Here is a 17435-nt window from a genome sequence, read left to right on the forward strand (position 1 = left end):
GGGTTGGATTTTAGGGTGATATTAGGAAAACGAGTTGGGACACACTAAGTGGCAATGGTGGTTTGGATGTTTTATTAGATCTGTGACTTGGGGCAAATCAGTACAAATCTCTAAACAACCATTTAATTATCTGTAAAATTATGGTAATATTAGTACCTAGCTCACAGGATTGCTGTGAGAGCATTTAATAAGACAATGAATGTGAAACACATAATTTGCCTGACATGGATTAAGCATCCAGGAAAGAATAGGTGTTATTTACAATCATGGCTGTTAATAGGATCTCTATCCAAACCACTGTCACTACCAGCAAGTATTAGCATGCAATGTTGTTCAGAACAAGCACTTCCTTCTCATGTAGAAAGAAGCTCCCTGTGCTTCTTAAAAGTACAGAATGGCATGCATTTCTCAAGGTCAAGTAAATGAAAGTGGATACTCCTCAGGGACTGTTCTAATGACCTTGAGTTCAGCGGAGATAAGTGATGGTGTCACCAAGTCATTGTTGAGGGAATTGATCATCTCAGTGCTTGTTGGCTATTTTTTTCCCTTCCTTCTTCTAAGAGTGGCCAAGCGTTCTTGTTTGTCCAGAACTATCCTGTTTTTAACATCCAGGGACGTTCCTAAGTCTCAGGCCAACTTAGTCAGTTGGTTTTTCCACCTCTTCGCACACCCAGCGGAATACACTTTGTTGCTGGTGTTAGCTGTCATCAAGTCCATGTCAAGCCAAGACCCCAAGTACAACAAACGGAACGAAATACTGCCCAGTGCTCCAACTTCACAATCATGGGAAGTTCAAAGTCCATTGTTATAGCTACTGTGGTCTCAGAGCGCCTTCCAATCTACAGGGCTCCCCTCCCAGGACAATGTTGTTGTGGTGGTGGTGTGCCATAAATGGAGCTGACTCATACTCATAGCTGACCTTCCAGTGGGTTTTCAGAGACAGGTGTTTGCACAAGAGACTGCCTATCTCTCTCGCACAGAGCAGCTAGTAGACTCAACTTGGAGATATACCAGTTTGGTCCATTCCATAGAGATTTTAGGGCTCAATTTTCAATAGTAGATTGCCAGGACTTTCTTCCTACTCTGCCTTAGTCTATAAACTCTATTAAAACCATGAATGACCTGCTGATATTTGCAATATGGTGGCATAGCTTTCAGGATCAAAGCAGTACATAAGTCACCACAGTGTGATAAACTGATGGATGAGTGGTGGGCAAACTCTTTAGTAAGAAGAGTATCTCAATCTTGATCAATGATAACCATACTTTAATGGTAATGAGCAAAATAAGAACCTGCAGTCCTACTCTAAGCAAATGAATAAATGAATTACAGCCCTAATTGTTTGTCGGTCCTTTTCTTCCATTTTCCTTTGAAGGAAGAAACCTGGATGCATTTATTTAAGGGTACAGGATGGTTATCAACTAAAGAAAGTCCTAGCTTAACAAATGTATACTTCAGTAGAAAGAACAACAACATCAAAAAATACTCATCACTATCTAGTGAGAAGCAACTTACAGCTGACTCTCTGTAGCTTTTCAGAGACTATATCACATGGAAAGAAAGCGTTTCTTTGTCCAGTGGAGCCACTGGTAGATTTACACCTCCAGAGAGGCTTGGATTTGGGTTAACTGCTCAGTTCTCTACAGACTCCATCAGAGCAGAAGGCCAGAAGTAATTACCAGCAGGGAGAGATTTGTGCTTAGAGGTGAGATTTAGGACAATCCTTCTGGACGGAAGCCATGGAATCATAGACTTGGAATACACAGACTACAAACCTGCTTTCCTAGAATCAAAATCACCAAGCTCAGGGCTCACAAAATCACAACCTGCCAGAGGCCAAATTCAGCCCACCCTCGATTTTTGTAAATAAAGTTTTATTGGAGTGCAAATGTTCACATTTGTTTATACACGATCTTCAGCTATTTTCATGATATATCAGAACTAGTAGTTGTAAACAAAAAACCCACATGGTTTACAAAACCCAGAAATACCCTCTACCTGGAGCACTCCAGACCTAACTTGTGACTCTTCGAAGTGTGTTCTATAAAGCTCCCTATGTCCTAGAACTTTGTTAGAGAAATGTAAGACTGACTCCAAATTATTTAAATCCAAATACGTATTTTAGCAAGATCCTCCAGGTGATTCAAATGCACATGAGCGTTTGAGTAGCACAGACTGAAAGGACTTTCTAAATTATACATGCCTTGACCTACAGATTCTGCACACCAATTCCCAACTCCACTATCCCTACCCACACAGGCAAGGAGAATCTCTTGGAAAGCCCTTTGTACCAGGAGTCTGTGAGATAAGACATAGGATGTCCATCCAATTAAAGTAAAAAAATTAGAATCTTGAGTAAATAACAGATGATTTTTTTAAAATATAAAAATGTACCATATATATGCATGGGACATACATTGTTTATCTGAAACTCAAATTTGACTGAATCGCTGCCTTTTTATTTGCCAAATATTGCAGTCTTACCAAATGGAAGACTTCATACAGATTAATGAGGCAAAGTAAATTTAAAGTTATTATGCTTCCTAGGACAATTTGCAAATAAAAATATATATGGCTTCCAGTCATCCTTCCTCTCATCACTCTTCACACACGAAATTCTTCCCACCACAAGAACAAAATTCTCCTTCCCATCATACAGTCAGTTTAAAGACCAAGGTGTGCTCAACCTAAGCCATGACATTTTCAATTCTTTCAAATGCTTATGAAAGTCGAGCAATGCATAAGCAAGAACGTAGAAGAACTGACACCATGGAATGATGGTGTTGGAGAAGAGTATTGCATATCCCATGGACTTCCCGAAGAACAAACCAAACTGTTTTGGAACAAGTGCAGCCAAGGACTCCTTAGAGGAAAGGATGGTGAGACTCTGTCTCACACATACTGAACATGTTATCAGGAGGGACAGGTGACAGAAGCCAGAGAAAGAACAAAGGGATGGGGGGACACGGGCCCACCGAAGAAGCAAGAAATGAGACAAAGTGGCAGCTAGCGGTGCCATTAGTGCACATCAACAACCACCCAGTCAGCAAGGGCCAGTGAGGTTGCACCAGAATGCCCAACACTGCAGAAGGTTTAAGATTCAAACAGAACCAGGAAGTACCAAGACCAATACAATCATGGCCCTAGAAGGGGACATCATCTACTCTCTCCTCAAGAGGCAGGCTCACTTTTGTCTTCTGAGAGTGGCTCCTTTTCTTCATAAACTTCCCTCTGCCTATAAATATCCCTGTGCCTGTGTTGTATATTCTTTCTTCACTCTTGCAATATTCATTTCAGGAGGTCACCTTGCTAGATTGTGCCAGGCTAATGTATCAGGTCTGGGAACCTCCACGTACCCTAACAATCAGTTCTCGGGAAAAGGCACAATCCTTTTGAGGGGGAGTGAGGGGAGGAATAGAAGGTAAGGAAAGGAGAGAAAGAGCTTCAAAGAGCTGCACTGACACAGGCATGGGCAGAAGCACAGCAGAGATTGTGAGAAAGGTAGGGCAAGGTTTCTGACGACTGTGCATAGGGTTACAATGAGGCAGAGTTGGCTCCACAGCTCCTTACCCTTCCTTAAATGCAGAATGGTCTTTATACTTGCTTTGACCAACAGGAAGAGGCATAAGTGATGCTCTATTACTTAGAAGTTGAGACGTAAGAGTCTTGACAATGCCTATTGTCATCCTCCGGAAACCCGCCACAGTGTGATAAATACCTCCCACCTGTCCTGCTGGAGAGAGAGGCCCAGGAAGAGGGCATACCACTTCAACCACCATCAAGGTTTCAATTGTGTACAAGAAGCCTTCTTATCTCTCCTTTCTGGCCTACCTGACAGAGGAAAGTGTCTCTTTAAGGACCCTAACTACAGCCCTTGAGCCAGAAATGCTAGATCAACCTACAAGTCCCACAAGGATAAATATTGTATAAAACCATCATTGTAGAATGAGTATAAGGATCCAAGAGGGGTGGGAGAGGCTGGAAGCAGAGGGATGTGGATGAGTGGGGGTGGGGGGGGAGGATTAATCATCAGGTTGTACAATTGGATGGTGGGGGGGTTGAGGGAAATTGAAAGAATTTTTTCTTGAAAACAATGTATTAGAATTTTGTAAATAAACTAGTAGAAAACTTTTTTAAAAAATGAGAAAGAACACATGGTTGCTGACAGCTACCTTTCAGTTGTTGCTATTGTTGTTGTTATTATTATGTGCCATCAAATCACCTGTAACTCATAGTAACCTTATGCACAATAGCTCCAAACCCTGCCCTATCCTGGGCCAACCTCACGGTTTCTGACACACCTGCCCCATTGTCCCAGTCACTATGTCAATCCATCTCATGCAGAGTCTTCCTCTCCTGATCTGAACCCGTACCCTTCCAAGCGTAATGTCCTTCTCCAAGGACCAGACTCTCCTGGCAACATGTCCAGAGTATGTGGGATGAAGCTTCAAGATCTTTTCCTCCAGAGAGCAACTTGGTTTCACCCTCCCTAGCATAGACCTGTTTGTTCCCTTGGCAGTTGATGGTATATTCAACACTCTGCTCCAGCAACATGACTCAAAAGCACCAATTCTTCTGCTGTCATGATTTTTCATTATCCAGCTCTCTGACACATAACAAGTAATTGCAAAGATCATGGCCTAGATCAGGCGCACCTTTGTCTCTAGACTGACATTGTTGTACTTCAGCACTCTGGAAAGATCTCTGACAGCAGACTTTCTCAATCCAATTCTTCTTTTGATTTCTTGGGTGCTGGTTCTAAGAATATGAACTGTGGGCTGAAATTGTTGACCTTCTCAGTCTCTTCTCCATCTATCATGAAGCTTCCAATAGGCTCACTGGTAAGAATTTTTGTTTTCTTGATGTTGAGTTTCAATCCATATTGAAGCCTGCAGTCCTTGACTTTTCATCTGCTCTTTTGGGTGGAATACTTGTCTGTCTGTCTGATATTGCTCTAAAGCTAGGCATTCAAAGTAAGATAGACTAGAGGGGAGGCTTAGGCACCCACTTCCAAAATAGCAGGCCTATGTACAATAGAGCACAGTTAGATTAGACTAACAGATATGGAGCTGGAAGCCAAGGCCTCCTACTGGGAAACTCAAAGGAGGAGAAACAGTTTCAAGCAGACACTGGTGATTGGAACATGAAATGTGAGTAGTATAAATGTAGGAAAATTGGATATTGTTAAGAAAGAAATGGAGCACATTAATATTGACATACTAGGCATTGCCGAACTGAGATGAATTGGCTGGGGACATTTTGAATTAGATAATCATATGATCGACTACTACACTGGAAATGAAAACGAAAAGGCAAGGAGAAATGAGGTTGCATTCATAGTCAAGAAGACCAGATCTATAGTCAAAAATCTTTTAGTTACGCAGCAATAAATACCTGAGACACTTCCCCTGCCCCAAATTAAATACTTGACTTTACAACCAAGGATCCCCTAGTGTAAGGTTGTATCTGACAAAGGAAACAGCCATCGTCCAGTCAAAAGACCCAACAGGATTTGGCCGGTCATCTGAAGAAAGGTTACCCTCTCACCTCCACCCAAGGTCCTGGAGGAGGCCGCTCTGTGGCCCGCCAAGTTGGCGGAGGGTTTTCTCAGTTGTACTCTAGGCTTGCAGCTGAGAACCAAGCTTCTGAAAAGCTAATATTTTCAAGGCAAACTTCTCTCCCAAGGGTCAGTGCAATTCATTAGCTGCTACCTGCTTTGTAAGCCCTGAACAGCTTTCCACCACCTACTTTCTCATTCTCTGTGTCTCTTTCCAACGAGCTGATGCTGCCGGCAGAATACAACCTGCTGTCTTTCTAGTTACTGAATCTTCTGAGTTTAGAGGGAGAGTCTAAAACTGTCTTCCTACCTACCTCCCTTCAAGCATTCCCTCCCTGCATTTCTGCTCCCTTTGCTGAAGGCTTTTCAACAGTGTTTCATCTCACTGCCTTCCTCTAATTTCTTCTTCTTCACAAAGTCTGCCTTTCACCATTCTCACTGGAGCTCCCGGGAGATGCTAATGGTTAATATGTTCAGTTGCTAACCTAAAGGTCGGAGGTTTGAGTCCACTAGTGGCACCGGAAGAAAAACCTGGTTGTTACTTCTGAAAAAAATCAGCCACTGAGAATTCTGAAGGACAGTTCTACTCTGACATACGTGGGGTCCCCATGAGGCAGACCTGGAGCAGCATTAACTGGTCCTGGCATCGTCCTCATTAAATTGAGCAAGGCCCTGACATTAACACCTGGAACGCACCTGACCACATAGAGATATCGGCTTTTAGCTGAACCTTAGGTTCCAGATAACTTGTCTTAAGGCTTCATGAATGTATACAGCAAGCATCATTTGAAGGCTCTTCTGCTATAGATCTCCTGACTCATGTTGGATTTGAAAGAAGTTGGCAGCCTGATTTGCTGACAAACCTCACACCACGCCCCTGTCTTTGATTTCTGGAAGAACTCTGAAGAGAGGTGATCCAGTCTGTTGATGGCTTTTCCAACACCAGAGGTTCCTTACACCACCAAGCACAGGCAAAGCCAGCCACATACCATTAGCTTCCTGAGGGGCCAGGTCTCTTGCCATGTTGTCACCAACTGAGCCTGATGGTGATAGTGACATGGGATGGCAGAGGGACTAGGCTTTGGAGTGGCCTAAACCTGACTTAACTCCTAGCTGCTTATTACTCACTAAAATGCTTTGGGCAAGATTTGAAACCTTTCTGAGCGTTGGTTTCTTTATCTGTTAAGGGCCGGGGGAGGGGGGGAGGTGGTGGGAGGGGTCGCAGGGGTGGTCTTAATCATAGTGTCACACAATTTAATTGGTGGATGGAGGGATGGTAAAGGAAAGGATAAAGATCTGGTGTGAAAAACAATGTATATGAACTTTGTATGTAAATCAGTATAAAAATATTTAAAAAGATGAAAAACCAAAACAAAAAATAAAAGGAGAAAACATTACCAGCTTTCTACATGGTAAAACATAGTGTCTGTTTGTCTGTCTCTCTCTCTCTTCCCCCTTCCGTTCCCCCTCTCTCTCCTCTCCCCTCCTCTCCCCTCCTCTCCCCTCTCCTCTCCCTTTTTTCTCTCTTTCTCTCATTGTAACCCAGTTAGTTAGAATTGACTCAGAGCTAAATCTCTAGTGGGGTTTAGAGGCCTTACATCATGCTGGAGGAGACTGCCCATCTTTCTCCCAAGGAGTTGCTAGTAGGTTTGATTTGTTAGCTGATAATGTTTCCTTCTCCTCTTCAACTTTTACAACTAGGGTCTGACAAGTGGTCATTTGGAGTAGGGCAGTAGAGCTAAGTGGGACCAAAGACACCCACCTAAACACCCCATTGGTTCAAATAGAGGTTCTTGTCAGATGAGAAAGGCAAGTTGTCTGGATATGGAGGACTGTAGATCCAAACACATCATCATTTCCTTTAAAAGACAACATGGCCAACATCAAAGCCAGGAGCTCTGGGTTTGATGCCAGACTCAGAAGCCTAACTGTGCGTGGCCTCTGGTGAGACTCTCAGCATCGCAGAATCTGCTACCTTCCCTGCTTTCAGCTAAGATCCATCTAACATCAGCCCCAATATCCCTAGTCCCACGACCCCTTCTAAACCCAGCCTGGACTTCTGGCAATTCTCTGCTGATGTGCTGTTCCAGTCATTTTTGCATAATCTTCAGTAGAATCTTGCTTGCATGTGAAATCAATGATATTGTTCTGTAGTTTCCCAACTCAGTTGGGTCCCCCTTCTTTGGAATGGGAACAAATATGCCAGGGATGTGTCTTGTCTCCATACCTTTTCAACCTGTATGCAGAGCAGACTATCAGGGAGGCTGGGCTCTATGAGGAGAATTGTGGCATCAGGATTGGTGGAATATCTATTAACAATCTGCGTTATGCAGATGATACAACCCTGCTTGCTGAAACTGAGGAGGACCTCATGCACTTGCTACAGAGGGTCAAGGACCACAGTCTTCAAAATGGACTGAGGCTTAATGTCAAGAAGACAAAGATTCTCACCGCTGGACCAATCGGTAGCATCAGAATGGATGGCGAAGAGATTGAGATTGTTCACAGCTTCAGTTTGCTCAGTTCCACGGTCAACACTCTTGGCACCAGCAGCCAGGAAATCAAAAAATGTATTGCGATGGGAAAGTCTACTGTTAGGGACCTCGCTAAAGTACTCAAGAGCAACGGTGGCTCTCTGGAGACTAAGGTGTGCCTGATACAGGCCAAGGTCTTTGCAGTCACTTGCTATACATCAGAGAGTTGGACAATGACTAGGGAGGACAGAAGGAGAATTGATGCCTTTGAGCTGTGGTGCTGGAGAAGAATATTGAATGTACCATGGACTGCCAAGAAAGCAAACAGATTCATCCTAGAGAGGGTTAAACCAGGCTGCTCCTTGGAGGCAAGGATTCTGGGGCTTTATCGGACATACTTTGGGCATGTTGCAAGGAGGGACAGGTCCTTGGAGAGGGACATCATGCTTGGTAAGGTGGAGGGACAGCACAGAAGGGGAAGACCATCAGTGATGTGGATTTGATTCAGTGACTGGGGTAATCGGGATGGGTGTGTCAGAGGCAGTGCGATTGGCACAGGATAGAGCAGGGTTTAGGGCTGTTGTACATAGGGTCGCTATGAGTCACAAACGACTTGACGGCACATAACAACCACCACCAACAAGCCTACCTTTAATCATTTCAGTGACAACTGACAGAGGAAGACCCCTTCAAGTGTTAATATGTGAAGTCCACGATTTTAACTAAAAAGTGGCAAAATCTGCATTTTCCTGGGCCTGGATTCTGCCCCTATACTTTCTAAACCTGGTTACACCTCAGCTAACTCATCTTTTCACTCCTACTATAGTTCATTTTCACAACCCAACAAGCTCCATGCGACTTTTCCTCCTACGCTGTCATTCCCACTCCTGGGGCTAGACAGCAGGTAGCACTGGGGACATGACAGCTACAGGGCTCACTAAGAAGGCAGAAGGCAGAGTCGTTACCTCTCCACCCACAAACACAAGCCCAAGGGGATTCCAATCACCCAAAGGCATTACAGCAGCTCTATCCAGCAGGAACTTCTGCAAGGATGAAAATGTCCTATTATTTTGCCCTGCCCATTGCATTAGCAACTGGCGCCAAATACCTGTTGCTGTTGGGTGTCATCGAGTTGGCTACAACTCAAAGCAACTCTAGGAATAACGACTCAGCCCTGCCCTATCCTGAGCCAGCTGCACCATCTCCAACACATTTGGCCTCACTGCTGTAGTCACTGTGTCAACGCACCTAATCAAAAGACTTCCTCTTTTTCTTTAGTATTTTTTTATTTTAATTGTGATTTTAACAAAAGGTAGCAGTCATAGCAGCATTATTAACCAAGGCAAGATTTCCAACCACAAATGACCAGGTTGAGAAATTATGGTACATTCACACAATGGACTACTACACAGCACGGTGGAGCAATGATTTTGTAAATCATTGGATGTCTGCAGAAGACATTTACTCTACTGGAAACGGTTTCTTCTTTGGGAGGCTGAAAGGTGTAGCTCACTCCTAAAAACAACCAGCTCAACGCCAAGCAGAGTGGAGAAAAGCACACTACCTACCCCCTACTCTTCATGCACTGTACCCACCCACCCACCTTCAGTCTACCACCCACTGGGTGCTCTTAAGTCACCAAACACCAGAACTAATGCTTGGTCAGCCAAGGCCCTCGAGACATTCCTGGACATTCCAAGCAGTCGACACTGAATTCATTGGCATCAAATTGTTTATGACTCGTGGCAATCACATGTATTTCAGGTTAAAACTGCATTTAAAAAAAAATCCCTGAATTTCATTGGCTTGTCAAGGATCATAACTGTACAGCTATAGATCACCAGGCCTTTCTTCCACAGCACTGCTGGGCAGAACAAAACCTTCAACTTTTCATTAGTACCTAAGCACAGCAACCATTGCTTATTTACCCAGTGAATCCAGATCCTCTGAAAATCACAATAGTAGAAGCCTCCAACCCATGGGAGAATATCAATATTATACCCTCGGCTTTCTCAGTTGATCTGGAATTTAGGGTTCATAACTTGCTGATTGTTGCATTGTTGTGTGCCATCGAGCTGGAACCGATTCATAGCTGACCCTCCAGAGGGTTTTCAGAAGCAGTAAATCACACAGGAGATTGCCCATCTTTCTCCTGCGAAGCAGCTGTCAGATTCAAACCTCATACCTTTGGATTGATGGCACAATTCCTTACCAGTAGATCACCAGCTAGCTTCCTTGAGATAGGTAAATTTTCTCTACATCTTACACACATAGAGAAAATGCACCAGCAGTCTGCTGGATACACGGGGTTTGACAAGACTTCCCAACCCCAGAGTGAGCCCTGGGCATGTGTACACAGACATTGGGTCCTGATTCCTGGCTCCCTCTCAGAAAGAAGGCAGAAATTTGTCTCCAAAACAAGGAGTGTGTTTCCTTTTTCAATGCACTGTGCATAAAAATGGCCTATATATCATCTTTTACCTTACTGCTCCCATTTCCCCTGATTCTTATCTCTGTGCACTCTCCGGGATTAATTCTGTGTATCAACCATGTCTTAGCTTTTTATAACAGTAGTCTTATCCTCTAAGTGTCCTTTTGTGACTGACTGATGTGGCTGGGCATCATTTGTTCTAGTTCCATCCGTGCTGTGAAGTATTTCGTGAATTCTTGGTCGTTTTTAAGTGTTGTGTAATACTCCTTGTGTGAATGGATGCCAGGGGATTTCTTTATCATCCTCAAACTGCTTTGCGTTCCTTTCTCTGCCTGCTGTCCTCTGGACCTTTCCTTTTTCATTCACCCCATAGCCTCCCTCAGTTACAAATTACCACCAATCCAGAACAATCCTGACTAGAAATGGTGACCAGCACTTCGCTCCAGGACACCATCACTTAGAGGCGCTGAGAACGGGTGACATCCCTAGGCCCAAGGTCAAAGACAGGAAGACCACACACTTTCCCCCTCTGTATAATCAAGGATCTGTCCTCTCCCACTTTCATTCAGTTCTTTGCAAATAAATCAGTCACCTGAAATCCCATTCTTCGAAGGCATGTGTATGATGCCTTCCCCAAAGAGAAGGGAAAATACAAGGAACAACTTCACATTCAAGGCATGAATGACAGCAGGACAGGAGTCAGCATGACTTCTTAGTCCTAACAGAGCAGTTCCTGCATGGCACAAATGGTTAAAGACTCAATTAGTAGCCAAAAGGTTAGTGCATTGAATCGACCCAGAGAGAACTCTGATTGAGGCACAGCTGAAGGGCAAGTAACAACCAAGAAGGCGGAAGACAGGCAGCTGCTAGCAAAAGGATAATTACCACATTAGAGAGAAAACCCTGTCTAAGGCTGACCTACAATCCCAAGTAAAAGCATAGCCTTGGACTTCAAAGTGTGCCTCCTTGTCACATCTAAACAAAAATAGGAAAATCACCTTTTTTAATGCACATAACGGATCCCAATGAGAGTCCTAGTGAATCAGGGTCTCTGGATGTAGAGGCCCACGAACCTGAATTTAATTTGGTTCCCAATGATTCTGAAATTCTCTTTTAAGCTTTGTGAACCCCAAGAACATCCTCAGACTCGGGGTTCTGGCTAGCTTATCTAAGCTATTGCTAAGTCTGTGTTCTTGTAGATGGCCCCAGACTACAAGTTCGTGGAGCTGGAGACACAGCTCTGAAATCCTCCTCCTGTTCCAGAGACCCCAGTGGAGCCCATGATGCACTCCCTTTCACTCTTCACAGAATACAAGGGGGTGTAGGGCAGCATGCTGTGATCGCCTTCCTCCTGGCTCCTGGCTGCTAGAAACCTTTCACTCATGCTCTCACTTCACCATAGAACTTGGAACTGCCAATCAAAACTTCCAGACTCATCACTGCAGAATCAATTCCAACTCCTCGCAACCCTATAGGACAGAGTGAAGCTGCCCTCGCAGGTTCCCAAGGCAGTAAAGCCCTATGGTCGCTACGTAAGACAGTCATCATATTCTTCTTTGCAGAACAGCTGGTGAGCTCAAACCACCGACCTGATGGTTAGCAATCAAGCACTGATACCACAATGCCACCAAGGGTCATTTTGAACTGACATAGTAGTAAGTAATCAACCAAAAAACACATCTCACCAAACACCCAGAGACACAAGGCACGAAGAGGCGGGTGTGACAGAATGGGAGCTGGAAGCAATGTGGGTTCAGCACTGCCTCCCAGGTCCTTTCAATCCATCTTGAGAAAGGAGATATCAACATAATGGAAAGACAACTAATGATATAAAAGAGCTGACAATGTACTTGAGGACCGGAGGCAAGGCACGAAGCTTGGCATTTAAAGAAAGAAAGAAGAAAATGCAAGTCTTTTACTCTCTCAACACCACTTGGCATGGCCCGGTTATTTTCAACATCTCCAGTGTGGACTAATGATAAGAGAAGCATTTTCTGAAATTCGGTAGAGGTTGAGAGGAGGCAAGTTGAGTGTTTCAGATCAAGAAGTCTGCTGGGAGAAAGAATCTCATAGCTAGAGATCAATAATCATTGAGGGGAGGGCCCAGCACGACGCTTCCACTAGCACCTGGGGTCAGCAGAGGTCTTACGGGAACCTCCAGGCATAGCCATCCCCTCCCACTTCTCTTTCCTCTTACCTCTGTGGGAAGCCTCAGCTTGTGTTTCTGCCTTTCAGACTCAACCCAATACCCAGGAGATCTTTACGGCCTTGATATAGACATGAAATGAACATGACATGGAGGCGATACGGACATGAAATCAAGTAATCAAACAGTTGGGAGCATGCCTCCTTCCACGCCAGCTCTATTCTTCATTAGTTATAGGACCTTGGTCAAGTTACAGAATTTCTCCACATCTGTGACTCTTCTCGAGAAGGGAGATTATAGTAATATCTCCATCTCCCAGGATTATGATGAAAAAGAAAGGAATAAATATGTACATTGTCTTATGTGTCCCAGATCTCATTCTAAGTAAGAGAGGGTGTGTGTGTGTGTGTGTGTGTGTGTGTGTTTTAGGTGTTATCAAGATTGTTCAGACATGTGATAGAATGGTTTTATCTACATTACAAAGACTCCCTATATAAAAATTAGTTGTTATTATTATTACTAAACAACTATTTTGTGTATTGTGCAGCACAAAGTTTATAACATGTTGAAAATCTGCTAAAATAAAGATCCAGACCTGTAACCTCATAGAGAAGTCCTACATTCTCGTCCTTTCCTCGTCCAAAAGCCACAGCTTGCCCCATTCTGCTTTTCACACCCGTCGGTAGTGGGTGCTATGTCCTTCTCCTCTCATCTGGCAAGGTCCTGCATTCTCAGCCTGCAAAGCTCTCTGGATGCCTCCATTCCTCATCCTACTCGACTTCACAACATGCAGACTTCCACTCCAGAATCCCACTGATAAAGCAATACTGAACTTCTGTAGGAAGCCATCCTGAGCTCTCTTGGCTCTGGCACGAGCAACACTATTTTGCCTGTGGACTTCATTTCACATCCCCACTGCAGACACGGAGAGGCCAAGCTCAGCATAAGGAAGCCCTGCCAGTCCCCGGGTCACTGCCTCTGGGCGTGCCCCTCCTACCTGCTGTAAACTGATTATTTTGGGTCTGGGCTTTTGTAGTTTCCCTATCAATATCTGTGGAATTATTGAATAAAGTCAGGGCCTGATCAGAGATCTTTGTCTGGCCTCCCACTCTCGTGCCCCTGTCCCTCTTTTAATCCTCACAGGTTCCACTCTAAAACACGTGTGAACCTGCAGGTCGGTTTCAGTTGGTGGTTTCAAACTTCAAGACGCACCTCATCAGCCCTATCCAGGGTCCCTGGCTCCACACTCTCTTAACACTTAGACTTCTTGGAAAAGCATCATGAAATCATTTTGGTGTGACTAATTTGACACCTTTCGCCTCCTTTGTGCTCTATGTGAATTTTTGAGCATAGAAACCTTATAGCCTTACTTACAGATCCCATTGCCCAGCCCAGCTTTGCCCACAAAGTTCTTGCTAGTGGACACGGTTGCTATCAACATAGATTCCCAGTCTATCACCCCATGTGACAAAGCAGAGCTACCCCATGGGGTTATACACAAAGTCGTAGTTGTTGTTGTGTATTGCTGAGTCAGAACTGGCCCATAGCTGATCCTTCAGTGTGTTTTCAGAGACAAGAAATCGCATGGGAGAGGATTGTTCATCTATCCACCATGGAGCAGCTGGTGGGCTCAAAATGCCAACCTTGGCATTGGCAGCATAACTTCTTATCACAAAGCCACCAAAGTAGGTACATGAAAATATCTGAGCTATAAGTAAGAGAGGAAACGCCAAATTTTTACCTGTAAGATGTGTGTAGCCTAGGTGGGGAGACTCGGTGGCCAGAAGACCAAATGGGAAAAGAAGGGTGTTCCAGCAAGTCCAGCTCTGAAAACTGCAGCATTGTCAACCGTGAAGAGGAAATCCAAAGAGTACCCACCTCACTGATCACTGGAAGAGCTGAAAGACTGAGGTGCAGTGCCTGGCACAGAGTAAAACACCAAAACCCAAATCCAAGCCTGTTGAGCACAACCTGCTTCAGAGCTGTGTAAGACAGAGCAGAACTGCCCCATGAGGTTTCTAAGCAAACAGCCTCATCTTTCTCAGATGAAACCACTGACTTTTTGGTTTGCGGTCAAAGGCATTATCCACGGTGCCATCAGATCTCCTGGTGCATAGTAAGTGTTCCGTTAAATGCTGACTGCTGCCATTGGTCGATTTGCCCAAGACCCCAGAGCGGCATGTATCAAAGTGACAGGCAGATCCAGGTTTCCTGGCCACAAGCAGTGAAGAGGACACAAGGAGTGGTCAGGAAAGAAGAAATCACAAATATATGCATCTGTTTCTTCTATCAGCAGAGATGCTTATCCCCCCTCTTCCACTTAAAAAAAAAAGGCAAAAATTTCTTCACTGAGAAAGCTGTCAGAGAGCAGGGCTGTGTGAAAGGGCTGAGAGAGCTCAGAAAAACAAAGCTTCCCCTTCGCAAGGACAGATAAGAAGATTGAAAAACTCCCGTGCATTCTGAAGAGGTAAAGAGCTGAGTACCAGGAAGCTGAGGTTCCTGTGACCAGGACCCAACAGAAGAAACACATATGACACTCACATCACACACGTAAGTGCACGTATACACATATGACACGATGCACACGCACACCTACACACACAGAGAACACACATTTACTCCAACATTCTGAAAGACATTCTTATCTGAATCAGAAACTGTGCCTTTATCTTCTTTCCAACGACAGGGAACAAAATCTTGAAAGATCTTCATGTTCAAACGTTCCTTCTCCAAAGGGCACTCGGAAAGCGAAGCCAAGCCAAGCCGCCGCCTTTACTTGGTTTTGATTCATGTTGACTCTGCGTGTTACTAAGTAGAAAGGCTCCACCGGGCTTTCTTGGTTGTGATTTTGGTGGGGTAGTGTGTAATACATCATGCAGTTAACCGGAAGCTCGGGGATTGGACTCCACCAGTCACTTCGCAGCAGGAAGATGGGCAGTCCCCTCTTACAAAGATTTACGGCCTTGCACACATGATGGAAGGTCACCAGGAATCAGAAACTACTGCAAAACAGTGAGCTTACTTTTCGTTCCACTTGTTAGGAAAGCAGATCTCAGGTGCTTGTTTGCAAGGCACCAGTGGGTGTGTCCGGCTTGTGAGCCTGAGGCTCTGGAAATGGGCTCTGGGACTGGACAGGCTAGGATCTGGAGAAGTGCTCAGGAAGCAGGCGGCAGGTTCGGTTGGACACAGGACTCTGCAGTCTTTTGGAAACCTGACCACCTTACTCCCTGTAGCCAAGGTGAAGAGAGGAGAGACCTTGAAACAAGAGATCCAAATAATTCACGTGGCACAGCTTCCACAGGAAATCAGGACCGATAGCAAGCATCTCCTAGGATGCTCAACACCCTCACTTCCTCTTTGCACCTTTGATAGCTCAGCTACCAAAGCAGCGCCTAATTCCCCCGCCCCTGGGCGGCTTCTGCAAAACAGTGAGGATTAAAAGCAGGTGAAAAGGTGCTGTGAAAATTGACTGCTAAGAAGGTGGATGGCTCACGTAGGCTTCTCTCTTCAGCTGAGACCAGTTTACTTGAAAAATAAGGAGAATGATACCCATCAACATAGAAACCCTAGCTATGAAGCTGTTCAGCATTTTTCTTACCACAGGTAACTAACTAAAGCTAAGCTGCAGATCTGATGCGATTCCTCAGCTTACTGGATTCAAAGGTTCTGTCTACCCCTCTCTCCTTGCCTTACTTCTGCAGCACAAAGTAGAAAGATGATCTGTCCTCCCCAGGGCCAAGTGGCCTAGAGAGTGGGTGCTCTCCTGGCTAAGAGCAGGGTTAGAGAGTAGGGTCCAAGCTGAAGTCCCTTGAGAAGGTGGGGCCACAGTGAGAGGGTAACTGAAGGCAGCAGGTGCACCATCTCCCTTCAAGAAGAGCATCTGTCACCTCTAAGGCAACAATCTGATAATTTCTCTGTGTCCCTATGTCTAGGTGAGAGACTTTGCCAGAGTAGGGAGCTTGTCTACCCATCTGTTGGACTCAGGCCCTCACCTTCCATCAGTATTCTAATGCACAATTGAAAAATAACCCAAGGAGCAGTGAACACAAGGGAACTCGGCCTCCTGGGTGGGACCCCTATGCTCTGTGGGTTAAGAAGAGAGAGAGAGAGAGGAAGGAGATCCCAATCCCTCTAGACATAAAGTTACTGGGTTTTACAGCTGTTAAGGTTGTGATGTGGATATGGTAGTAAGAAAATGCCCTCAGTTCTGTCTGGTTCTATGCTCATTTATGGTTCTCTAGTGGAATATGCTGGTATATGCTCAACACATACTAATAAAATGTGAATCCACACTTACAAAAGGAATCTCTTCATCAATAAGAAGGCATAGATGCTGTCTTATGCCAAAAGGGAGAGAGGTGGAAGCAAGACTTCCACATTCCTATCTGACTCTTTAACAAAAGAGGAAAAACCACAGTTGTCACTGAATCAATTCCAACCCATGGTGACTCCAGGCAGGTCAGAGTAGATCTGTGCTCCATAGTGATCATAATGGTTAATTTGTTTAGGAGATCACCAAACCTTTCTTCCATGATACCTCTAGGTGGACTCAGTTCAAGTATATTGATTATTGCACCACCCAAGAAGTCCAACCTCCTTCTATAAAATAATATTATGGTGCATTGAAAACAAGGAACTCATAAAATATTATACAAAATGGGTGACCCTGGAGGACATTATTCTGCATGAAATATCTCAGTCACAAAAGGACAAATACTGCATAGTGCCACTGTTTTAAAACAGGACTGGCATCAGGGTTGGGGGAACTTAAGAAAAGAGGAGCTAAATAATGTACACTGCATTGAAACAGATGAGGGAGAGAACTGT

At 44.6% G+C, this 17435-nt stretch overlaps 1 protein-coding gene across 2 annotated transcripts in view; it reads right to left on the minus strand.

Moving 5' to 3' along the window:
• The window catches only part of NRXN3 (neurexin 3), a 2203380-nt gene that overhangs the window by 2065541 nt on the left and 120404 nt on the right, over positions 1-17435 (minus strand). The window contains exon 4 of one of the 2 annotated variants that reach the window (XM_006884636.1): positions 8201-8210. In XM_006884636.1, the coding sequence (XP_006884698.1) occupies positions 8201-8210 (10 nt within the window). Of the gene's footprint in view, positions 1-953; positions 972-8200; positions 8211-17435 lie in introns of both variants that reach the window. The other variant, XM_006884635.1, reaches the window with a different exon arrangement.

Source organism: Elephantulus edwardii, unplaced genomic scaffold (assembly GCF_000299155.1).
Source record: "Elephantulus edwardii isolate Elephantulus edwardi_28Jun2011 unplaced genomic scaffold, EleEdw1.0 scaffold00037, whole genome shotgun sequence".
Taxonomy (NCBI): domain Eukaryota; kingdom Metazoa; phylum Chordata; class Mammalia; order Macroscelidea; family Macroscelididae; genus Elephantulus; species Elephantulus edwardii.